The sequence below is a fragment of the Pyrus communis genome, chromosome 3 (assembly GCF_041283825.1).
Source record: "Pyrus communis isolate YQ-2024b chromosome 3, ASM4128382v1, whole genome shotgun sequence".
Classification (NCBI taxonomy): Eukaryota; Viridiplantae; Streptophyta; class Magnoliopsida; order Rosales; family Rosaceae; genus Pyrus; species Pyrus communis.
The window spans coordinates 25,870,205-25,895,373 of NC_142567.1; the positions used below are offsets into that span (position 1 = coordinate 25,870,205).

Consider the following 25,169-nt stretch of genomic DNA (forward strand, 5'->3'; position numbering starts at 1 on the left):
TTGAATATTTTAACATTTCATTTGGAGATGTTCTAAGAGGTTAAATAGTTAATTGCTAAGAGGTAAAGAAATCATCGAATATCGAATACACACTAAAACGAATAACATAATTGTTTTTAATCATTGCAATAAAGTATCATCCGTCAAGTATTAACAAATGCGAAATAACTATTTTAGAGCGTTTTGTTTGTCAAAAACATCGTTGTCGTATTACAATGGTGGTACCATCATCTTATTTAGACATGCTAGTAACAAACAAGACGTGTTAAATAAAGTTGTGTTTCACAACCAACAAACTTTGATGCAGTAGAGCGGGAAACATTTCTGATCATCACCATCAATCTCACATGTCATGCAACCAAACGACACACACACCACGCCGAACTTGTTCTTCAACTTTTGATCATGGGGCCAGTTGTAGCTCAAAAATAGCAGTGCGTCCCAGGCACCCCCGGCCCCACCACACCAAACTCCACACTTTATTTAGATTCCAAGTTTTCAACTCCATAATTCTTGCAGCTGAGGCTGGGTCAAAAGCACATAGTGGAATATACTCCCACTGTTTTCTTCTGTGTTCTTCTCTGCGAATAAGGTCACAGATCGGCACAGGGAAGAGCCCATTTCATTAAATCCTCCAAAACCCAGAATTCTGCAGAGCAATTAAGTGGGTGGTAGGTAAGAATTTACTCACTCGATCTTGGGGTTTCGTTTTTCTTTTACCAGATTATGTTTCCTTGTGATTTGATATCTAATGTGTTAACTTGTAGAGCTGTAAAGACTGAATTTTTATCTGGTTTTTGTAGTCACCCTGTGTGAATGCAATGTCAAGTTTCAGGGCTGTTTTTTTTTTATCTGGGTTGATCTGATTTTTTATCTGGGATGCAGAAATTTTTACTTGGTGGTTGTTTTGGTGGAGTTTTCTGTGACATGAAAGGCAATGTCTGTTTACGGTAAAGACACGGATCCAGCATTCCAGGCTGCAGGAACAAATCTGTATCCTTTATAAATGGTTCCATTTGATTCTTATATGATATGCCAGTTACCGAAAACTACTCAAATGCTCGGAATTTGGGAAAATTTTGGTTTACTACTGTTTCGAATGCTTATGTTCAGAAGATATGTACTGCATCTGTAGAAAACTATGTTGTTTCTTTCGGATCTAGTTGGTAGGAGTTGATGTATTCGTAGATTAAACAATTCACTGACCGTGCGGCCTTTCTTATAGCTAGCAACAAATAATGGACAGATACAGTTTATGTTCAATGGTATTTTGTTAACTAACTTTGATCCTTGATATTTCATACATCTTGTGTTGAAATTCAATGATTCATCCTTAACCTTCTTATGATTAGTGGTTTGGAAATTTGGTGTGTTGAGAACCTAAAATTGGTTTCTGTTCCAAAATCTTCGCATCGGAAATTCTATTCCGGAAGTGCATATGTGGTTTTAAATGTAAGTAGTTCGAAGATTGTGCTCATTTTACTGCCATTTAGTTTTCTTTTACTCAGAATATCGTATCTTCAAATTAAAGTTCATCCCAGTACAATTTAATCATCTTAGAATGTTGGTGGATCTGCGATATCTAGAGCTTATCCGTGTATTTAACTAGTTTGACTGTTTCACTTGTTTGTCATGACAGACATTTCTGCCGAAAAATGGCCTTCCTCGGCATGACATACACTATTGGCTGGGAAATGACTCAAACAAGGTTTGAATTTGTCCACTTGTTCGGCATGCATTCTAGAAATACAAATACACCAGTTTACTAGTTTTATGTTGTCGACTTGTCACGTTGGTTTTTGACCCAAAAGAAATGTTGTCTTGTTAGTATTGTGTAGAGCTGAACATACGTAAGATGCTGCAACATTAATTACTGTTTGTGCGTGGTGTTGGTAATAGAAACCTTTTCTGTAGAGTCAGTTAATTCTACCTTTAGCCACAAAACTCCAAAGGGAACGGGGAGGGTCGGGGGTAGAAAAGAATTCTCTACGAGAATCCTTGTGTGTATTTTTGCTCTCGTGCGGTGACATTCTTACCTAGGAAATCGATGGCAGGAAAATATCAAGTTTTGATTCGGACAAAAAATCTGAAAAATGAATTACTCACATCATTTTAGGGTTCTTATAGCTAATATCATATTGGCAGGAGGACTCGGCGTTGGCATCAGATAAAGCACTAGAACTAGATGCATCCCTAGGGTCCTGCACTGTGCAATATAGGGAGCTTCAAGGCCATGAAACACAAAAGTTTTTATCATACTTCAAACCCTGTATTATCCCCATTGAAGGAGCATATAGAACACAACAAGAGCGCTTAAATGGTGAAACATATAAAGTCAGCTTGTTAGCTTGCAAAGGGGACCATGTTGTTCATGTTAAAGAAGTAAGATTCCTTTTTCTCTTTTGCATTTACTGCTGTTGTTTCTTCTAGACCTCTCATCAGAATTTATATCGTCAACTAGGTTCCTTTCTCTCGGTCATCACTGAACCACAATGACGTATTCATACTTGATACTGCATCAAAAATTTTCCTCTTTAGTGGGTGCAACTCTAGCATACAGGAAAGAGCCAAGGGTTTGGAGGTTGTTCAATACATCAAAGAGAATAAGCATCGGGAAAAATGCGAGGTGGCAACTGTAGGTTGGCAATCTTCTGACCTCTCTCCTTTTCCTTTAAGAAAACCATACAATTGTTGATTGTTAAAGTGCTGCAGAGGATGGAAAATTCGTTGGTGATCCTGAAGTGGGTGACTTTTGGAGCTTATTTGGTGGGTATGCTCCCATTCCCCAGGATCCACCGTCTTCTGTCCAGGAAAAACCGGAGACACCCTTTGTGAAACTATCGTGGTCAGTATTGATAATTCTTGATCACTTCTTGTGATTATATTTCTTCAAATCTTATATAGCTTGCTTATAAAGTTTTGTTGACATTATTCTAAGGATATCAACTCAGGGTAAACTATGTCCATGTCGAACTGACTCACTAAATAAAGAAATGCTGGAGACGGACAAGTGTTATATGCTGGACTGTGATTCTGAGATTTTTGTTTGGATGGGAAAGCATACCTCAGTTTCAGAAAGAAAAACATCAATTTCCGCTACAGAAGTAAGAATTTTTCCTCCTGTATTATTTTCATCCCCCTTTTTATTACTTTTTGAAAGAGCACAAACCCCTCGAAGGAAGACAGATGAGTTTTCAAGTACACAAGAAATTTAGTTACTCAAAGGAAATAAAATGCTATAATTGAAGCTCATGTTTGAGCCATATGCATTGTTTTCCATAATGATTGCCTACTCTTTATCAGGATTTCCTCAGAAACCAAGGCAGGTCAGCGGGGACTCATTCAGTGTTTATAACTGAAGGATTAGAAACTGTTAAGTTTAGGTCATACTTTGATAATTGGCCTCAAACGGTCAAAATCAAGCTGTATGAAGAAGGCCGAGAGAAAGTAGCAGGTTTAATCCCGTAACTAAGTACCAACTTTACAATTACTAGTGCTGTAACTAAAGCAGGATTTACCTTAATATAGCTCTTATAATATTTACTTTATGGCAGCAATGTTCAAGCAAAAGGGTTATGAGGTGAAAGAGCTTCCAGATGAAGAAGACATCCAGCCATTTATAGATTGCAGTGGCACATTGAAGGTACCTTCTTACCGGAAATTTCACTCTTTCAAAGTCTGTTTTTGATTCTGTTGCCCCTTAATTGCAATCTATAACATTTCAGGTTTGGCGGGTGGATGGTGATAAACTGTCCCTCATTCCAGCTTCAGACCAGCGAAAAATATTCAGCGGGGATTGCTATGTTGTGCAGTATACTTATCCCGGAAAGGAAAAGAGTGACAATCTCTTTTATGCATGGCTTGGCTGTCAAAGTGTAACGGTAAGTGGTAACTAGAGAGATTTGAATACGGTAGTTGTTGGGTGAAAATTTATTATCATTATTTTTATCTCTGTTCTGCTTGCAGGAAGATAGAAGGGATGCTATCTCTCGTATGAATGCCCTAGTTGATTCAACCAAGGGAGACCCTGTTTTGGTAAGCTTTATGTTTCTTTCTCCTATGCGTGATCTTTTGAAATAATCCGGTGATTAAGTTAGTAGTTATATTGTTGCACATAATCACCTTTGCATTGTATATTAGTTTATTTAGAACACATTTATCTCTGATTTACCTCACATTTTTCAAGTTCAGGCTCAAGTTATGGAGAACAAGGAGCCTTCTCAATTCTTTTCCATTTTCCGGACATTAATAATTTACAAGGTTCAGACCTCTGCTCTCTCTAGTCTAATATAGTTTCCATTTAAAGTTAAACATTGTTTCCGTTTCAAGTTAATCTGATGTTAATCATCTGGCAGCTTCCTGATAATGGTTTTTCTTCTTAGGGAGGTAGGAGTGCACGATACAAGAATTTTATAGCAGAAAATGGTATTGCAGATGAAACTTATGATGAAAGCAAGACAGCCCTTTTTCGTGTTCAAGGGACAAGTCCCAACAATATGCAGGCAATCCAAGTCGATCCAGTAAGCTTTTGAGCCAGGACCTTTTAATTTTTCTATCTTAGAATGGAAAGAATATTGAGATCACACTATCATTAGCCTTTGAAAGTGTGTCTTGACTCTTGACCTCTCGCCTTGCATATGCGTGTAAGATTTGAGTATAAATTCATACTGTTGCAGGTTTCGAGATCTTTGAACTCGTGTTATTGTTACATCCTGCAAACTGGTGCATCTGCTTTCACTTGGATTGGGAATCTCTCCTCGACCGGAGACCATGACCTTCTTGACAGAATGCTCGAATTAATACATGTAACTCGATCTTTAAACTTCTCTTCTACTTTTTTTTTCCTCATACTTCACTCAGAATTGTATAATATATGTATTTTCTCTTGATGTCAATCAGCCAACTTGGCAAGCCGTATCACTGAGGGAAGGGAGCGAATCTGATACTTTCTGGAATGTGCTTGGTGGAAAGGCTGAGTATCCGAGGGCAAAAGAAATAAAAGGACACATGGAAGACCCAAATTTGTTTATGTTGAGCATAACTGAAGGTACACAAAATGCCCCAATTTTCTAATTGTTCTCTCCAAAGATATTGCAGTGTTGCCTTGGTTCAGAATCGTCTTGGCTTTATATGGCTGTAAAAACGTTCTAATAACGGGGTTTTGCTTGTTTTGCATCTTGATCCAAACTCCTCATTCAGGTGATTTCAAGGTATACTTTCATATGCTTTAACTCTCCTACTATGTGAAAATTTCATTTCAACAGTACCAAGAGTAAGGTTTGTTGGTACTTCGGAGATACTTTACTTCATCTGAATCAGTTTGCATATTTCAGGTGAAGGAGATATACAATTTTACACAGGATGATTTAACTACTGAAGACGTGTTAGTACTTGACTGCCACGACGAGATTTATGTTTGGATTGGATGCCACTCTAACATTAGTTCAAAGAAACAAGCCCTTACTCTTGGCCTGGTTAGTTTTCCACCATGAAACCTACATTATGCATCAGACTAGAAAACTTTCTACTGCATATTAATTAATCATTCAATTTTTTGGTTTCATTGGTCACATTTCTATAGTTGCTTTGTTTGGCTGCATTAAAATTCAATGTAGTGAAGTGCTAGGTTTACGAATATCTTAGTACCTTTTTCATACTTTTATGCGTGCTCTTATTTTCCTACATTTTACTTGTTTCTGGGCCTCTCACAGAAATTTCTCGAGACGGATGTACTGGTTGAAGGGCTATCTTTGGAGACTCCTATGTATGTTGTTAGTGAAGGGCACGAACCACCATTTTTCACTCGTTTCTTTGAATGGGATCCATCAAAGTCAAATGTAAGATTGTTCGCCTACATAAGTGATGCATTGTTGAGCTCTTGCTGAATTTGTTCATAAGATCGAAGCTAAGATTTCCTTGATTTCTGTTGTACTACGGTGATTGTTCCATGAGGTTCTCAACTAAACTTTTTCCGTTGTAGATGCATGGCAACTCATTTGAGCGGAAGCTAGCTATTTTAAAAGGAAAACCACAACAATTAGAAGTAAGTGACTTCAAGATGTTTCAATTTATGTAACCTCTATATGTCTTTCAATCAGAGCAAGTGACTTTATTCACGTGTCTCTCATTGAATTTCTTAGGCACCTATAAGAAACACATGGAAAGCAAACTCCAGGTCCAGGGAGACAACCCCAGATGGTTTTAGAAGCAAGTCCATGAGTTCCAATGGCCGGAGAAGTGCTTCTCCTGCATCCGGTGGTTCAGTTTCTAATGTCAAGTCCCCAAACAATCACATCTTTTCCAGCTCATCTGCTCCAACTAAGAAACTCTTTCCAAAATCCTCTCCTTACAGTAGTCCTGGTAACGAAAGATTACAAGTTTCATGAAGTTATACGAAACCACTGTATCTCTTCATGCTTACTTTTCTTAGTTTCCAACACCTACGACCTCATTCTTTTGTCTTTAATTTCTTTTGGTAGGCGAGTCAATTGTACCTGCAGGTTCTCCAGTAAACTTACCAGATAATACAGGTGGCACTAAGGCTAATGGAAGTGAGCCTAGTGAAGGAGGCCTAAACTTGTTGACGTATCCATATGAACGACTCAAAGTGGTTTCTCTAAACCCGGCAGCAGGAATAGACATAACCAAAAGAGAGGTACCCCCTTTGCACTCATCTAGAGACAACCTAATTTCTTTTCTTGGGGTTCTATGTTTAATGCAAAATGCTATACCTGGAAACCGAATATGTCAGTTTCCGAACACAAACAGCATCAAATAATTTACCTAATCAATAAAGGTCCGAAATGAAGGGGAAGAACACCTCCGAAATTTCAACAGGATTTCCAGGTTTCACTTGTGGAGCTATGCGCTTTCAGTTTTCATTTCTTCTCTTCTAGTTTCTCCCATATTTGGTTTCTACATGACCATACCTGAAAACCATGTTGAACTCAAAACTCAAAATCTTCATAGAAACCGGTTTCTTCTGCCAATGCCACGACAGTCAGCTTGATTACTAGGCCTGTTTTTACGTCCTTGTTCTTTGCCGTCTGCTTAATCTTTTCGGTTCATAGCATGCAATGAAAATGTCTATGAAAAATATGAAATATCAGTTGTACTTGAGTCCAGTAAAGCAATCACTGATCAACTTGTTCTGGTGTTTTCAGGCATATCTCTCTGATGAAGAATTCCAAGTGCATTTTGGAATGGCCAAAAGGGACTTCTATAAGCTTCCTAAATGGAAACAAAACAAGCAAAAGATGGCACTTCATCTTTTCTAAGCAAACACAAGCAACCATCAATTCTTCTACATATAAGAGAACCACAGGGCATCTTTACTTTCCAAATCTGGTCTTCTAAATGGTAGTGCTATTCGCACACTCATTTTTATTTCTCACACACCTCTCTCAATTTTCGGCTTCGGATCAAATGAATTGAAGAAAATTAACGGCAAAAAATTAATAAGGTGCGTGAGAGGTGAATTTGGATGTGTAAATAACACTATTCCTTTTAAAATGTTGGACTAAAGCAAATAGGCTGATGGTTTTTTTGTTGTAAATTTGAACTTTGGCAGTTTGATCTTGTCAAGTTTGTAGTTCTGCGTATGTACCAACTATATCAACCACTCATTTAGCGTGTGAGACATTCTTTAAATATTTTATGAGTGATGTTACGAATTGCGTACGTGCGTGTATGAGTCGTTACTTGATTTAGACCCTTCTTTTTAGACCCTTCTTTTTAACTTTATAATTCAACTACAAGTTGTCACTTAATATTACAGTCTAATGGTATTCTTTTTTATTTGTAAGTAAAAAGTATTATGCTCGATTCTTGTGGTATTATTTGAGAATCCTCATAAATAATACCTGACGAAAATTAGTTACGTGATGTACGATAAATAGACATAATTAAATAATCATTTGGATCCTCACACAAATGGTACAAAGAGGATTCTCGTCCCCGCGTACAAACTTGTACGCAAAACAAAATGTGGACCCGTAGGCTTTGCAGCCGTCCTTATGCAAGAATTTTTCCTCTGTACATTCGATCCAATTAATAGTATAATTTCTGTTACAAGTGACGTAATACTTAATTGATTAGCACATTTGTGACACCGATTACTTCAATAAAACAGTTATATATTTAGGAAAAATTACACATAAAATATACTTTTAATACTTAATTTTATATTGAAAAGATACTTTTTAAACATTTCAAGAAGAGACAAATATTAATGTATGTGACAAATGACATCATTGCATTTTTTTCCTCTAAAGTGTAAGTTACAAAAATATCCTTTATACAAATTGATTGTACTAGAAATTACCCTTTAGCTGTTGGAGGATATGAAAGCGAGTTTGCAGTTAAAGGTCTCTCACCTGGCAATTTGGTCATCCCATCTATGCGTACATTGAATTAGAATTTAATATGAATTTTGAAGGAAACAAATTGTCAATGAGACACCCACCCACCCCACTTTGCTCGGCCGCCGACAAACCGTCAATAAAACTTCCACCCACCTCAATCCACCATTGGTGACTCCCATATCTCCTTGGTCCTCACCCAACCAAGCTCCTTTCTCTCCCCGTCTAAACTTCCACACTAAGTTCATATAAGAGGTTTTGATTCAACTCATTACTTCTCACCCCACTTCAAATTTCAAATGTGCAGGGAGACATCAAAACCAAGTTTGAAATGTGCAGCAAGGCACGGTGTTTCAATTGGAATCTCTTAATTGGTTTACAAAATTAAACTGTAAATTATACAAAGAAAGAAAAATTAAGCAACGAAAATTGAAAGAAAAAAAGGGGCTTGGTGGTGGTGGTGGAACTACTTTCGTTGAAGGTGGATACTGTTTTGCAATCTTGCATAAAGATGATGAAGGGTGATGGAGGTGTAAACAATGGTCCCAAAATGGATAGTTTTACAATTTTTCTTATTTTTATTTTACATTTCTTAAAATGGTCCCGCATTGCAATTAAATGCTTTAAATTTGTGTAGGACTAGCTTTGGTGGCGAGTCTTGCTAGCAATTCTCTTCTTTATATTTATGGGGAAGAAAACAAAATATTTATATTTATAGATTAAATTGATTCTGCAAAATTAGTTGAGGACGGGTTGAATTGATTCTACAAAAATGGTAGAGGACAGGTTGAACGGATTCTGCAAAAAATGGTCGATGACAAGTTGAATTGATTTTGTAAAAATGGTTGAGGATGAATTGAAATGATTATGTAAAAATGGTCCAATACGGGTTAAATTGATTATGCAAAAATGATCGAAAACGGGTTGAACTGACTCTACAAAAGTGGTCGAAGACTAATTAAACTGATTTTGCAAAAAAAGTGGAAGATGAGTTGAACTAATTCTGCAAAAAATGGTCGAGAACTTGTTGAACTGCAAAAGATGTCGAAGACGGGTTGAACCGAGTTTGCAAAAGTAGTCGAATACGGGTTGAATTAATTCTGCAAAAATAGTCAAAGACGGGTTGAATTGGTTTTGCAAAAATGGTCGACGACAGGTTGAACTGATTCTGCAAAAATTGTCAAGGACACGTTAAACTGATTCTGCAAAAATAGTCGATGATTGATTGAACTGATTCTGCAAAAATAGGTGAAGATGGGTTAAATTGATTCTAATAATAAAGGATACAAACTGATTCTACATATAGTTTCAAAATTGATTCTATAGAAATAGTCGATAATGAGTTAAATTTTTGGCACATATTAATTTTGTTGAAGTTGTGAGAGTTGGATTTTATTAACAATTCTAAAACCTTATGGGTGTGACTGATATTTTAAAATATTATTTCAATGATTTTGAGTTGGGCTTCAATTATATTTATGTTTTTTTCTTTCTTTAATATGTTTAAAAACTAATGCAGTTACTCAAAATATAATAAATTTTTGTGTCTCTCGAAATAAAGCTTTCGTATACCTTAATTAATTTGCACATTTGTGGACAATTATTTCAATAAAACAGTATATATTTACCCTATAAAGAACAAACCCTTGCTCATCCATCTTACCAAACACCATACGCTTCTTGAAATGCCACGTGTCCCCAACCCACTTCTTCCTTAACACTTTTTGGGCTTACGTGTCTTCAACTTCATCTCAGAAATTTAAAAAGAAAAAACGTCCCATCCCAACGCTCCTAGTCTCTCTTTATGGTCGCCGTCCTCTCTCTCGTCTGGTGTTGAATTCAAAACAAAACAACGACTCCAAAGAGATTTATCCTCAAAGCATATAAACCGTTGTCCACCATTTTCCTCTACAAATACGAACAGTTTACGCTTCACAGCCGGAGCCTTTCGCTTTAGCTCTCTGGGTTTAACCGGAGTTTAACAAGTTCCGGTCACCGGAGATGGCTTTCCGGCGAAAACCCATCACCTGGGCTCTCTTCTTCTTCTACCTCTTGTTGGTCTCCACCCAATTCATTGCGGCGCGCAAAACCCCCAAAATCAAAGGGCCTATCAAAACGGTGGTCGTCGTCGTCATGGAAAACCGCTCCTTTGACCACATCTTTGGCTGGCTCAAGTCGACCCGACCCGACATCGACGGCCTGAACGGGAACGAATCGAACCCGATTTCCGTCTCGCAACCCGGCTCGGCTCGAGTCCGCGTCTCAAACGACGCCTTTTTCATCGACTCCGACCCGGGCCACTCGTTTCAGGCGATTCGGGAACAGATATTCGGGTCGAACGAGAGCTCCGAGAACCCGGCTCCGATGAACGGGTTCGCTCAGCAGGCGGAGAGTATGGGCGAGGGGATGGCGAGGACGGTGATGAGCGGGTTCAAGCCGGAAGTTCTCCCGGTCTACACCGGGTTAGCAAACGAGTTCGCCGTGTTCGACCGGTGGTTCGCGTCCGTGCCGGCGTCGACTCAGCCGAACCGGTTCTACGTCCACTCGGCCACGTCACACGGCGCCATGAGCAACGTCCGCAAGGACCTCATCCACGGCTTCCCTCAGAAAACGATCTTCGACTCTCTGGACGAAAATGGCCTCGACTTCGGCATTTATTACCAGAACATCCCCGCCACGCTCTTCTTCAACAGCCTGAGGAAACTGAAGCACGTGATGAAATTCCACAGCTACGCGCTGACGTTCAAGCGGCACGCGCGGCGCGGGAAGCTGCCCAACTACGCGGTGATCGAGCAGCGGTACTTCGACGTCAAGGAGCTTCCCGCCAATGACGACCACCCGTCGCATGACGTGGCGCGCGGGCAGAGGTTCGTAAAGGAGGTGTACGAGACGCTGAGGGCTAGCCCGCAGTGGAAAGAAATGGCATTGCTGATTACTTACGACGAGCACGGCGGGTTTTACGACCACGTGCCGACGCCGGTTTCAGGTGTGCCGAGCCCGGATGGGATCGAGGGGCCCGACCCGTATTATTTCCGGTTTGACCGGTTGGGTGTGCGGGTGCCGACCATACTCGTCTCGCCGTGGGTCGAAAAGGGTACCGGTAAGTTTTTCTTGCTTCTGGGTTTATTTAGTAGTTTATTGTAATTGAGTGGTATTGTAGTTAAATTTTGGTAGATTATTATATTTTAAGGATATGCTATTCGCACAGTCAAAATTAATCTTGTACAATTTATTACAGTAAAAAATTAAGAAGGGGTGAGAGAAATAGAAGTTAATTAATCTTTTTTAATTCATTCGATCTGCCATTCGAAAATTAAGAGGGATGAAAGAAATAAAAATAGTTGTGCGGATAACACTACCTATTTTAATGGGTAATTAGTAGGATAATCACTTTTTGATATTTAGTTGAAGAAATGATCAAGGTAAATAATCGTTTCAAAAAATGATTATTTCTACTAATTGCTTATTTTAATTGAGTTGAATAATTAATGCCGCGTCTGTCGGATAGTGTTTTGGTTGGAATTTGGTAATGCCGGTCGGACTTGGTCTGTTTTTTATATATGCAATGAATTTTTAAAGCTCTTATGTTTCTTTTGATGCTAATTTTTGGCTAAAACACGTTTTGAGTTGTTGTTTTCGCAAAGTTCCACTTTCATCATTGTATTTTCAGTTGCATCGGATTTGGTCGCACTATTTTTCAAATTGTTCCAATTTGAGAGATCCGTCCACTTATGTTGATTTCTTGTACGAAAGCAATCAATTCTACCCTACAATTTCATCCAAAGGTCAACAGAAGTTGGCGGATTTCCTCGGATTGGAACAATTTGCAAGTTAAAGGGGCCAAATTAGATGCAATTGAAAATACCAGATGAAACGAGCTTTATGAAGACTAGCAGGACCAAAAACGTGTTTTGGGCTTCATTTTTCACATGGTTAACTGGAATTACTGTCATCTGATCGTCCCTTTATTGTAGTTTGGCTATGCTTTGAGCTATCACCGATTGAATTTTAAAGAACGGTTCTTAATGCTTTCCGGCTGCTGCCAATTGAATTCATTGTTAAGCTGTTATGGGGAGGGTTCGATTTGACAGTGTTCTTCTGTGTCACAAGTTGTCCTTCTGTTAGGTGTCCGTCACCATCAGGGGCAATTTTCAGCCAATGGTTTAGTTGTCCGAGCTGAGAAAGTTGGGTCGTGATATATTGGGAATGTTTTTCTATGCATCTCAGTGAAAACCCTCATTAAGCTGATCAAGCTTGAACTTTGTATCAATATCATTTCTTTTACCTCATATTTACTGTCCTTAGTGTGTCCCGAATGTTGGGGTTCGAACAGCATAATTTTGCATAAAGATGGAGTTTTTTACATCTAGAGTAGAGGATTATGCACTATGTATCTACCCGACTCTGTTCAGAACCTTTTTGTTTGATATTGTTTCCCGTCTACCTCCCCTCTATATTGTCATTTCATGGTCCAGTATCTTTTGTTGATCAAGGGAAGGGTAGTACCGCTAGACAATAGCTAGTTGGTTTGGTGATGCAGATCTTGTTAAACAAAATTAACAATTTATTTCAAATAAGAGTGGCATGTACTTGTTACGTTTCTTTTCAATTATAAGTTCGGACCTTTTGCTTATTGATTGATTTTTGGTATTTTGGTGCAGTGATCCATGAGCCAACAGGGCCGAAACCACATTCCCAATTTGAGCATTCTTCCATCCCTGCCACTGTGAAGAAGCTATTCAATTTGAAATCAAACTTCTTGACAAAGAGAGATGCATGGGCTGGTACTTTTGAGAATTATTTTACCCTCCGCAGCACTCCTCGTGATGACTGTCCAGGTTTGCGTAGATCCTTCTGATTGTTTTCTTCCATTCGGATTACTTGTTAATGCCCTTGCATATTACCAAAAGACTTGCATTTTTCCTATTGAATGCTCATCATCATCCATTTCTCTGTTACAGAAACTCTTCCAGAGGTGACAACCTCACTGAGGCCAGGCGGACCCAGAGAAGATTCGAGCCTCTCAGAGTTCCAAGTCGAGCTTATCCAGCTTGCATCCCAGCTCAATGGCGATCACGTCCTCAACACCTACCCTAATATCGGAGAGACCATGACAGTGCGTGAAGCAAACATTTACGCAGAGGATGCAGTCAAGAGGTTCCTGGAAGCCGGAAGAGCTGCTCTAAAAGCCGGAGCGAATGAGTCTGCAATTGTTACGATGAGAGCTTCTCTCACCAGCCGAGTTAACGCACAAGGTCATAGCTCCTACCTAGAAACTCAGTGATTATCCTTTAGAAATGGCAGCTGTAAATAGTAGTAGACACCATATAATGTGTATTGTATAAATTATACTCGAGTAATTAAACTGTAGAACAATGGCGTGGGAGCCTTCCACAACTAATTGTTATTTATATATGAAAAATGCGAAGAAAACTCTCTCAAAGTGGGACTCTCTCCATCTCACAGTTTAACGTCAATTCTCGTTCAATAGTTTTAGACTATTGAAGATAAATTGCTACCAGCCTATATACTCGGCAGTCCTGCATGATGAATCCGCTTAAAAATCCAACTCTTTGTTCATTTAGCGGTAGTCACAGTGATTCAGATTTATAAGACCTTGATTGCTCCGCAAGTAAAACCGGAAGGAAAGTGCCCACGAGGAAGAAGGAAGCAAATTGGCGAAACTCAGATTGACGAAGAAGAGTTGGTTTTAAAGGATGAAGAGTTTCTTGTAGACGATGAAGAATTGCTCACAGACGTCGACTTCTTGTTAGGACCACGGGAGCTGCCGCAAGTTAACGAAACTCAAGTTGTGTCTTTGCCACCTTCAACCAGTTTTCAGGACGGATTGTTTGTGGATGAGCTATTTTGTCAATGACGGATAGAGGAGATGTCGAGGTGGTGGCGCTGTCTAATCTCCACCGTGTGCAGAAGCAGAGTTTTGATCACTAAAGACTGTAATTTCGCTTCTTAGTATATAATTAAGATGCTCCTCTGATTTGATTTCTTACTTATTCCGCAAGTAAAACAGGCAGCTGAGTGCCCACAAGGAAGAAAGAAGCAATCTGACCCTATCAAAGCAAACGACACAAGGGCGGTGAGTGTTGTTGCTATCCCCTTCATTTGTTGACTTGCCTTAAACTGCAAGGTACCCTTCAAAATCTCATCTTCTTTGTTTGAAATAGGTCCCATACTAAAATCATCATCATCATCTTATGGTGAAAGCAATCAAGTACCATCTAAGAATACAACGGAGTAATAATAGAAAATAAGTCAAAGCAATCATTTGTCCACAAGACATGAAAAACGTAGATTAAATCACATCAAATAGACCTAATCAAATCAAATCATATTCATTCCCTAATTAAATCAATCTTTAAAATATTTTCTTCTATATTTTTCAACACCCCAAAAAACTCATGATTTCTCACTTCGCCAGAAGGAATAAAATCTAATTTGAAACTTTGTAAATCCAACACTCGCCCTTACGTGGACCACGCACGTGAAGGAAATATTCGTTGATATGCTGAAATAACGCCAATCTTTTTAGAAGCGCACCAAATCACAATCCGCTGGAACTAACGTATTTTTTTTTAACGCCCAACTAAAACAAATGCCAATCTTTTCGAAAATCCAACTGAAACGATAGCCTCTTTTCAAAAGTCCGACAAGACCTATTAACATGGTGGAACTAACGTTAACCTTTTCGAAAGCCCCAATAAATCTCTTGGCATGTTGGAACTAACGCAAACCTTTTCGAAAGCTCCAATAAATCTCTTGGCACGTTCGAACAAATGCAAACCTTTTCAAAAGCCTAATAACAAAATCTCCTTTTATTTTTTAGTCTTTTTCTCATCTCTTTTTTTTCATCCTCTTTTTCTCTTTTTCTTTTTCTTTAAATTGCATCGGTAGACATCCATTCTAGACCAAAGATAAGCGGCCAATGCTTGTACTAGCCACGCCCCATCTTCAAATTTTAATTTTTTTTCCCATCATTTTTTTTTTCAAACTATATTCAAAATAAAATAAAACAAAACACAAAAGCCTTCATGACAGGAAAGTATCATACGATGGCAAAACCTTTTTTTTTCCCTAATATCTTTTCTCCAAGGCAGCAATGACTCATACTTTTTCTTCCTTTTTCTTCCCTTCATGGCAGCAGCAACATTTTTTCTTCTTCTTTGTGGAGAATCTTCACACTTCAAGTTTATAGGTTGTGGGTGCACGAAGAAAATTAGCTTTATGCACCTACAGAAAAGCGCTCACAGCAAAGTACAATCAAGAATCGAACTTTGCTCTAATACCAAGTTGAAAATAAAATGTTTGTTATAAACTTCTTATTTAAGTGTGACTGTGTAAATCCTAGATTAGATTTTATTCTAGTTATTCTACCCTATTAGAACTTGTATTCCTTGGAGGTGAAAGATTTCTTCTCTCCCTTATTACTATAAATAAGGGCACTGCGTAGGGGGAATGACACATCCTCTACACAACCTTACAAACACATCTCTCTATATATTTTCTCAATGTCGTCGGCCCTCCTCTCCTTATCAGTTAAATATAGGCCACAACACGTTATCAGCACGCTTCTACCGTTGCACTTAGGAATATGATGTAGAAGTTTTCTGCATCAAACAAGTTCACCAATATCATCACGCAATCAGGTTTTTGCAAAACAATGGTTTTTATCTTGATATTTTTGCAGCCTTGATAGCATGAACATTCACCATAATGCATGACCCGACAAACACATTTCTCTCTCTATATTTTCTTGATACGGAAATATTTATGAAAGTTCCCGAATGACTTACATTGACTGGATCAAATATTTCCAAACCCCGGAACACGCTCTCAATTCGGCTGAGGTGTTCACTCTACGGTTTAAAGCAATCTAGAATAATGTGGTACATCCGTCAGAGTGAGTATTTGACTAGTCAGGGATATGTGAACAATGAACTATGCCCTTGTGTGTTAATTAAGAAGTCACATTCCGGTTTTGCGATTGTTGCAGATTATGTCTACGACATGAATCTCATCGGAACTCCTAAAAAGCTCGAGAGAACTGCCGCGCACCTGAAGTCGGAATTTGAGATGAAAGATTTAGGAAAGACTCGATATTGTCTCGGTATTGAGATAGAGCATATGTCGGATGGAATCTTAGTACATCAATCGAACTACACCTAGAAGGTGTTGCATCATTTTAACGAGGATAAAGTGAAGTCTTCAAGTACTCCTATAGTTGTTCGATCACTAGATGCAAAACAAGATCCCTTCCATCTGAAGGAGGATGATGAATAGATTTTGGAGCCTGAAGTTCCTTATGGTAATGCACTAGACCTGACATCTCATTCGCTGTTAATCTTTTGGCAAGATAAAGTAATACAGCAACACGCAGACACTAGACTAGTGTTAAAGATAATTTTCTCTACCTTAAGGGTATTATGGATCTGGGTTTGTTCTATCCTTATTAATCCTTGAGTGATGAGGAACCCATTATCTAGAGTCGATTCTCGCCTTGTTGGTTATGCCGACATAGGATACTTATTTGATCCGTACAAGGTGCGTTCTCAAACGAGTTATGTCTTTACCATTGGAGGCACCACGATCTCTTGAAGGTCAACTAAACAGACTTTAGTTGCCACTTCGTCTAACCATGCTGAAATTTTCCCCCTACACAAAGCAACTCGGAAATGATTCTGGCTAAGAATAGTTGTGGGCCATATTCGAAACTCTTGCGATCTTTACCCCGTCTTTGACGTCCCGACGATGATCTATGAAGACAACGCAGCATGTATCGAACAACTCAAGAAGGGTTACATCAAAGGAGACAACACCAAGGATGAGTGTTATAAACTTCTTATTTAAGTGTGATTGTGTAAATCCTAGATTTGATTTGGTTTTAGTTATTCTACCCTATTAGGACTTGCATTCCTTGGAGGAGAAGGATTTCTTCCCTCCTTTATTACTATAAATAAAGACACTGTGTAGGGGGAATGACACATTCTCTACACAACCCTATAAACACATTTCTCTCTCTATATTTTCTTAGTGTCATCGACCCTCCTCTCCTTATCAGTTAAATATAGGCCACAACAAGGTTTTTGATAAATTTAAAATTCTCTAATAATCTCACAAACTTCAAATACAACGGAGCAATAATAAGAAATAAATCAAAATAGTCATTTGTCCACGAGACAATAAAAACTTAGACAAATCAAATCAAATCATATCAAATAAACCAATTCAATTCAAATCTCTAATTAATTCAAATCTCTAAAATATTTTCTTTTATATTTTAAAACAGTTTGGAGCTCTCTCTCTGTGTTAATTTCAAGCATTACCAGTTATTACAATTGTTTGATTTGTCACTTGTTATTCTTTCTGATATTTTATTTCTCTTCTTTTTTTATCTGTGGCGGATCTCCAATTCTTTGTAATTTGATTTTTCAAATTGTTTAAGCTTGTATTTTAAACTTTTGCGATTTGAATGTTGATGGTATTTTTTCGGAGAGAAAATCTTTGTTTGTATCGTTTGATTATACTTTGATTTATTCAATTTAAAAGCTTAGTTACAATGTGATACGATTTGTAGGGTATATGAAATCCGACTGGGTCGGGTCTTAAATTTTCAGTGTTTCAATTACTGAAATACCTCACGTTCCAATGTTCTCGTCAAATGTCATTACTTATTTGTGTTTAAATTCCAAAAACTATAAACTTCCATTTTAGCATCAGTCATCACTGAAAAAAAGTTCAATGAGAGTGTCATCAAATGAAATCGATTTATGCGTCTAAGTAGTATTATTGAAATAGAAAACCGAATATGAAAATCAATCAACTGAGTGGGAACGGCCGAGTCGATAAGCCTATCCACCCATTGACCACAAGTCCTTGAAATATCCCGCACAAGCACTCACCATACATCTACCATTCAAACTTCAAACCTCTCATTACACACATAACAAACAAAACTATCAAAACCCATCTCAAATATCCACCTCTCTCTCTCTCTCTTCACTACCAACCACCTCTCTCTCTCTAACTCTCTCATGGCCGCCTCATGGGAGGAAAGTGTCGAATACTCCATCAACACCATCTACCTCCTCTTCTCCGCCTACCTCGTCTTCGTCATGCAGCTCGGCTTCGCCATGCTCTGCGCCGGCTCCGTTCGAGCCAAGAACGCCATGAACATAATGCTCACCAACGTCGTCGACGCCGTGGTAGGTAGCCTCTCCTACTACCTATTTGGCTTTGCCTTTGCATTCGGAGAAGGCTCAGATGCCAACCCTTTTATTGGTACAAGTTTCTTTGCTCTCAAGGACATTCCCAACTCCACCTACGACTATGACTACAGCTTCTTCCTTTTCCAATGGGCTTTTGCCATAGCTGTTGCGGGTATAACCAGTGGGTCTGTTGCCGAGCGTACCCAGTTTAGTGCGTACCTCATTTTCTCTTGCTTCCTTTCCGGGTTTGTGTACCCTGTGGTGGCTCATTGGGTGTGGTCGTCCACTGGGTGGCTTAGCCCAAACTCGAGTAACTTATTGTTCAGCTCTGGGGCCATTGACTTTGCCGGGAGTGGCGTGGTGCATTTGGTCGGCGGGGTTGCCGGGCTTTGGGGCTCTTTCATCGAAGGCCCCAGAGTGGGCCGATTCGATGCGTTTAGGAATGCCATACCCATCAGAGGCCATAACGCGACGCTTGTGGTGCTTGGAACATTCTTATTGTGGTTTGGTTGGTTCGGGTTTAACCCCGGCTCGTTTGATAAGATTCTCGTGGCGTATCCGAACACAAGCGATCAAGGGAATTGGACTGGTGTGGGCCGAACGGCAGTTACGACTACGTTAGCTGGATCGACTGCTGGAATCGTAACCCTGTTCGGCCGGCGCTTGCTAGTGGGCCATTGGGATGCACTAGATGTTTGCAATGGAGTGCTTGGTGGGTTTGTGGCGATTACGTCAGGATGTGCGGTGGTCGAGCCGTGGGCTGCAGTTGTTTGCGGGTTCTTCGCCGCTTGGGTCTTAATCGGGCTCAACATCTTGGCCCTAAAGCTACAATTCGACGACCCCCTAGAGGCAACCCAATTGCATGGTGGGTGTGGTGCTTGGGGTTTGATATTTACAGGACTGTTTGCGAAAGAGGAGTTTGTGGTCCAAGCCTATAATTCCGGCGCCGTCGGTACAGTACGGCCTTATGGTCTCTTCATGGGCGGCGGGTGGGGGCTGCTCGGAGCGCAAGTGGCTGAGCTTTTGGCCATTGTGGGCTGGGTCAGCTTGACAATGGGTCCTCTCTTCTACACCCTTCACAAGCTCAACATTTTGAGGATCTCTGTTGACGACGAAATTGCAGGTCTTGACGTTTCCAGTCATGGAGGCCATGCCTATGTTCATACAGAAGAAGACCATCCACGCTTTTACGCAGACTACATACGCATTCAAGACAATGGATCGTGACTTGCAATCCAGCACCATACTACTCTCGTTCTTCTTCATCTCGTAGCATTATGTAAAGCGATTCAAATTGATGTACCTATATTGTGTTCAAGCTATGATTGAAATTCAGAAAAGTAGAAAAATGGAATGAAAGTATGACAAGAACCATAACATATAAATTACTCTTTTGAAGCCAATCAAAACTATGGGCAAAGTGCAATTACATGTTAAAATGTTAACAGGTTTCAAATTACAGTACAACAAGGCATGTTATATACAAATAGCTCCCGAAAGAAAGCTGTACATGAGGCTCACCGGACATGAGAATCATAGGGTAGAAAAACAGGATCCGGCATAACAAGAGGTAGCTTCTCAACGAACATAAATAGTCTCTTGCGGTCCTCTCTTAAGATTGTTGATAAATCGAGAGTATCGCATTTCTCAGTGTAGATCCAAAGGTCACCAGAGTCGACTCTTTTGAGACTATCGCGACAAAAGGGGCATGACTGAGACCTACCACGCCTGAAACAAACAGGAGACATCAGGTTCTGCTCGATATTACGAATGGAAACAAAAAGCATTTAAACGAGGAAAAGGAAAGTCCAAAAAGCAAGTCATGAAGCCTATGAAATTCAAATTCCAGATTTACACATCAGTATTATGTAATTAAGCAAGGTCAATTCTAAGAGAAGTCGTTGGCCATTTTAAACTTTGACCTGAGCCGAAAGAGTAACCCAAAGACGTAATGATGGAGAAGGTACAATGATTTCGGGGAACAATGCTCCCCCAGACATGGGGATAAATAAACGTGCACATAAAAATCAAATCAACACCATAAAATTATTACGAACAAAAACATTAAAAATACAAATGGTCCAATGTGTACGAGAGTATTCCAAAAATGAAAAAGTTTGTTAACACGTATTAGGTACAATTTCAGTTCGCTCAATCTGTGGTACACAGCATAGAAAGCATCGACAAGAAATCACTCTCCCGCAACATAAACATAATTCATGGATACAACAAAAATATGCTGTATACAAATAAGTTGAAAACTATAAAGGAAACACAAGAAAAAAAGGCCAAAACACTTACCAGTCTCGATAACACTTCAAACACAATGTATGAGTGCAGTTAGGCAAAACGACTTTCCTGTTCACCTCCATGCAAATTCCACACTCTTCTTCTCTTTCAAAGTCAATTTCAGAGAATTTTCCCCTCTCGGATTCATCCCTTCTTTTGTATCTGGCAGTGCAAATCTCTTTCTGTTTCCTATCCTCCACATCTGTGATTCCCCTTTGAAGTTGCAGCAAAGAAGGAAATATGACAGCTGTCCATGAAAATATAAGTGTTCAGAAAAACATATCCATGAATATCGAAGAAGAAAAAAAAATTATATCCCGTGCCCCCCAAAAGCATTACCACCTCCCCCCTCTGCCTCCCAAGAAGTTTTACTTGCAGCATCCAGCGTTTGCGTACGAATAATACTACTACAATAAGCATTTACATACATCTTTACTGAATCTCACTTACCATAAAATTCTCTGATGCTGGCTTTCCTTTCGTAAACAGACATGGTGGTCTTTCCATCTGGATAAGTCTGCAGAAATCGATCACATTCCCACAACCAAACAAGAAGTCAAATAAAATTATTACATTTTCTGAAGATAGTACGCCATAAACGAATTAAAGGTTGAGAAACTGGATGGTGAAATTGCAAAGCATGCCAGAAAATAAAGACCAACCAATTACTTGAACCCAACACCCTGAAGGCTGCTATCCCAATTGGCCAGCAGGCCCGGCAATCATACTACCGCAGTTGAAAAAACGTGTTCCCCTCAGATAATAGTACACACCATAGGCCATCAGTTCTCATTTCATAGCCTCTTTTGTTTTAGGTGAAGTAGCAGGAAACGCAAACCAGCTATTATACTACTGTTGTACTTCAAAAATGTTCCTAATGCAGCAAACATCCGAGGAATCCATTTCAAATTCCTTTTACTCTCCCTCTCTCTCTCTCAAGAACAAAATCACGCATTGACATCATAACGAAACTCGATTTAGAAAAAAGAATGTACCATATAAATAAGCATTCAAAGCAATCCGAGTGCTCCGGCAAGGTGACACACACACTCTCTCTCTCCCTCCCTCTCTCTCTCTCTCTCTCTCTCTCTCTCTCTCTCTCTCTCTCACATAACGAAAACAAAATCAGGCATTGACATCATAACGAAACTAGAGTGCTCCGGCGAGGTGACAGTCTCTCTCTCTCTCTCTCTCTCACTCACTCACATAACGAAAACAAAATCACGCATTGACATAACAACGAAACTCGATATGGAAAAAAGAATGTACCATATAAATAAGCATTCGCAGCAAGCCGAGCGCTCCGGCGAGGTGACAGTCAGTCCACTGGACAAGGAAGAGGAAAAAGTTGGCCGCCGGACAGTAAGACAGTCTCATCTGAAGACGCGCTCCATCTTTCTCTCTCGGATAATCCAAGGCCCTGAAAAAACAGAGAGCCAAACAAAGCATTTGATCAACAAGCATTCCACAATTATTACATCTCTAAACTCAAACAAATGCACAAAATAAATAAAACCCACATCATTAATACATAATTACATAGTAAAAATCAATTTTGATTTTTCATCTTGGTTAGGCCCCAAAAGAAAAAAACCTAGATGATCCTGACAAATTTTTTTTTTTTTGAAAAAAAAATCTACAAAAAATCAGTCTTTATATCGAAACTATGAATTTTTTAAAAAATGGGAAATTTTCTATGAAAAAATTCAAAAGTTCCTAAATTTGGTGGATAATTGAATTGAAGAAGAAGGCGGAGACTTACAGAGTATTGGCGTGCTGAATATCTGCTTCAAGCGCTTTAAGAGAGTCCCTAAACGATTTTCCCATGACTTCGATATTTTCCCACCAACCAAACAGAAAATAACAAATAACAGTTCAAAAAAACCCCTAAAATCTCAACCTTTTTGTGAATCCAATTATCCCCTCAGCTTCTCGAATCGACGAAACCAGAGAGACAAAAGCTCGGACCTCCACTGCACTGACCGCTCCAAACTCCATTAACAGGCAAGAGGGGCCGGTTTTTAAATTCCTTGTCCACCTAACTAAAATTTAAATTTCCGAAATTATTTGATCCACTGCGGCCAAGACCTTAACGTTTCCTGTTAGTTAGCCATTGGTCGACGGCCACGTGGGTTGGGGGAGAGTTAAATAATCGGTATCGTGAGGTGGAGAGGTTTGATTGGCGGCTTTGAAGACAGGTACAGGAAGGGAAAACCAGGCGGCCCAGCGGGTGCTGGAGAGCACCAGGTTTTGTGAAAACCAAAAAAAGGACGATTTGTCCAAGGGTAGTTTGATTATTTCCGGATGGGTATTTAATTATGATTATCTTGATTTCGTTTAATACTACGATCTGATAGTATTTCTTTTCATTTGAAAATGAGAGATTTTAGATTCGACTCTCGTGTATAATGAATTCGATATTAAATTAAGTTGATTATTGTGTGATTTCGTCAAACTCTCTCATTTTTATAATCTAAAATTTTCAATGTACTAAAAAAAAATTATGATTACCTTGATGATTTCACATTAATTATAAATTATGGTTAATCACGGTTTGTGGATAAGGGTACACATTCGTTGACATCAATGTCCGTGGTGGCCCACCTGAAATAAATTAGTGATCCCCTACTGGATAAAACTACAATTAAAAAAATAGAAAAATAATTAAATTCTCCAGCAACTAGCATCTTCCTTTAAAAAATGGGACGTGATTGGTTTAGACTTTTAGTCAACAAAACAAAAAAGTTCCATTGTGTCACCACAACGCTTTTTATATTCATATCCTTACTGATAAGAGATAAAGTAAAAAAGTACATTATATGTATATTTATAGATGTGACCGGAAAATTATAGATATTGACGTGATTTAATCAATATCGTTTAAATATGAAGAGATTAAAGGAAAGAGAAATTTGAAGGGAAAAGAAACCTACTCCGTTGACATCATTGACTTAAAGCATGAAAAATACAACAAATTCTCGGTCTAACTAGAACATCAGTCATTAGTATTGAAGAATAATTGGAAAGAAATTGTTATTAGTACTTTAAAAATCTTATTTGGCACTCTAAACTTTCTATAATTAGAAAAAAAATGTATAATGAGATTTTTGAAATGCTAATAATAGTTTCCTAATAGAAATTAACCTACAATATTTCAGGATTAGATCGAAGCCAAATTAGGTTATTTAGTTAAGGATTAAGACCTTAAATTTTCCAAATACTAAATCCAAGCAAAGTGAACATCCTTGGTTAAAATCAAAACACAAAGTCCACACCTACCTCTAATATTTTACTTTTTTAGAATCTTCTCCCGTATTTCGGACTGCTATCCACCACATTATTATTCAATCATTATCTTTGGAAATGCACTGCGTTTTAGTACAGATTTGATCATGTTTCTGTAGCAGGTAGGGAGCGTTCCTGGCAGATTTGTTGCTATTCATTTTGTTTTAGAAATTTTAACGAAACATTTTTGGTATTGTTCATTTTTAACAAAAATAACATTTTTACTCTAAAAAACCACTCATGGTATTATTTATTTACAACACTTTTTTATCTTTTTGATTAAAACTTAAAATTTTCAAATCATTTTCATTAGTTTTTCTTTTTATTTTTTCTCCTCTTTGGCTCATTGATCTGATAACGTTGCAACGTTCGAGTAAATGTTTGGGCCAAACCTCGCATAAAGAAGACCAGAGTTTCTACATAGTTTGTCACTCTTCAGCCCTATGTTGTTTGAAGATTGTCTGAGCGGCCTACTTGGAATATTTAGAGATCTCTTTTACTGTGTTACTCGCTAAAAAGATACTAAAAGCATCTCTAAATGAAATATCAAAATCTTACGTAGATTGTTTTTGACAAAAAAAAGGGGTTTTCTGGTTCTAAAGGAGATTCAAAATTCTACCTGGAATGACATTTTCCACTTTACAACCAAATTTGAAGGCAACATCAATTTTTTTTGTTTTATTTTAATGATGGTCCACATGTTTCTTTATTTTTCGTCACTTATTGATTAATTTATTAGTAAGTTTTGATCCATTTGATTTTATAAATAACTAAAAAGTATTTTAATTTAACATCTTGGTTGTAATAAAAAACTTTATAACTGTAAAAAATAATTAACATTTTAATTTGACATCTCCTGAGCCATTTAGTACTACGATCTAATGATATTTATCTTCATTTGTAAATGAGAGGTTTGAGGTTCGATTCTCGCCAAAGGCGAATTTAAACCATATTGTTGCTAGCCCATTATGAAGCTTAGCTCACTTCCCCAACCCTTAATATAGAGAATATT

At 38.5% G+C, this 25,169-nt stretch overlaps 4 protein-coding genes across 7 annotated transcripts; 3 read left to right on the forward strand and 1 right to left on the reverse strand.

Annotated features, from left to right (window-relative positions):
* Positions 1-262: 262 nt before the first annotated feature.
* VLN1 (villin-like 1) lies at positions 263-7,680 on the forward strand. 3 transcript variants are annotated; one of them, XM_068454266.2, is made up of 23 exons: positions 507-675; positions 886-993; positions 1,353-1,452; positions 1,640-1,708; positions 2,146-2,382; positions 2,462-2,639; positions 2,713-2,845; positions 2,939-3,104; positions 3,304-3,454; positions 3,555-3,643; positions 3,726-3,881; positions 3,967-4,035; positions 4,192-4,260; positions 4,383-4,520; positions 4,677-4,805; positions 4,900-5,047; positions 5,200-5,210; positions 5,334-5,474; positions 5,712-5,837; positions 5,981-6,043; positions 6,141-6,360; positions 6,480-6,655; positions 7,164-7,680. In XM_068454266.2, exons 2-23 carry the CDS (start codon positions 938-940, stop codon positions 7,275-7,277), a joined length of 2,739 nt encoding a protein of 912 aa, XP_068310367.2. In that variant the 5' UTR covers positions 507-675; positions 886-937; the 3' UTR covers positions 7,278-7,680. The 3 variants fall into 3 exon arrangements, with proteins under 3 accessions (XP_088547617.1, XP_088547618.1, XP_068310367.2); XM_088691491.1 differs by lacking the exon at positions 5,200-5,210 and having other exon boundaries at positions 263-675; positions 5,320-5,474; XM_088691492.1 differs by lacking the exon at positions 5,200-5,210 and having other exon boundaries at positions 301-671; positions 5,320-5,474.
* A 2,423-nt stretch (positions 7,681-10,103) lies between these two features.
* On the forward strand, positions 10,104-13,803 carry LOC137715388 (non-specific phospholipase C1). Its single transcript, XM_068454697.2, has 3 exons — positions 10,104-11,460; positions 13,022-13,198; positions 13,322-13,803. The coding sequence occupies exons 1-3, from the start codon at positions 10,362-10,364 to the stop codon at positions 13,642-13,644; spliced, it is 1,599 nt and encodes a 532-aa protein (XP_068310798.2). The 5' UTR covers positions 10,104-10,361; the 3' UTR covers positions 13,645-13,803.
* A 4,339-nt stretch (positions 13,804-18,142) lies between these two features.
* On the reverse strand, positions 18,143-23,097 carry LOC137716249 (E3 ubiquitin-protein ligase AIRP2). Of its 2 annotated transcripts, none has more exons than XM_068455675.2 (6): positions 22,635-23,097; positions 22,142-22,292; positions 21,323-21,389; positions 20,885-21,119; positions 20,105-20,311; positions 18,143-19,886 (listed from the first exon to the last, which is right to left on the reverse strand). In XM_068455675.2, exons 1-6 carry the CDS (start codon positions 22,697-22,699, stop codon positions 19,859-19,861), a joined length of 753 nt encoding a protein of 250 aa, XP_068311776.1. In that variant the 5' UTR covers positions 22,700-23,097; the 3' UTR covers positions 18,143-19,858. The 2 variants fall into 2 exon arrangements, with proteins under 2 accessions (XP_068311776.1, XP_088547619.1); XM_088691493.1 differs by having other exon boundaries at positions 18,143-19,902.
* On the forward strand, positions 18,410-19,932 carry LOC137716248 (ammonium transporter 1 member 3-like). The gene has a single exon (XM_068455674.2). It carries the CDS (start codon positions 18,410-18,412, stop codon positions 19,808-19,810), a length of 1,401 nt encoding a protein of 466 aa, XP_068311775.2. The 3' UTR covers positions 19,811-19,932.
* Positions 23,098-25,169: the final 2,072 nt, after the last annotated feature.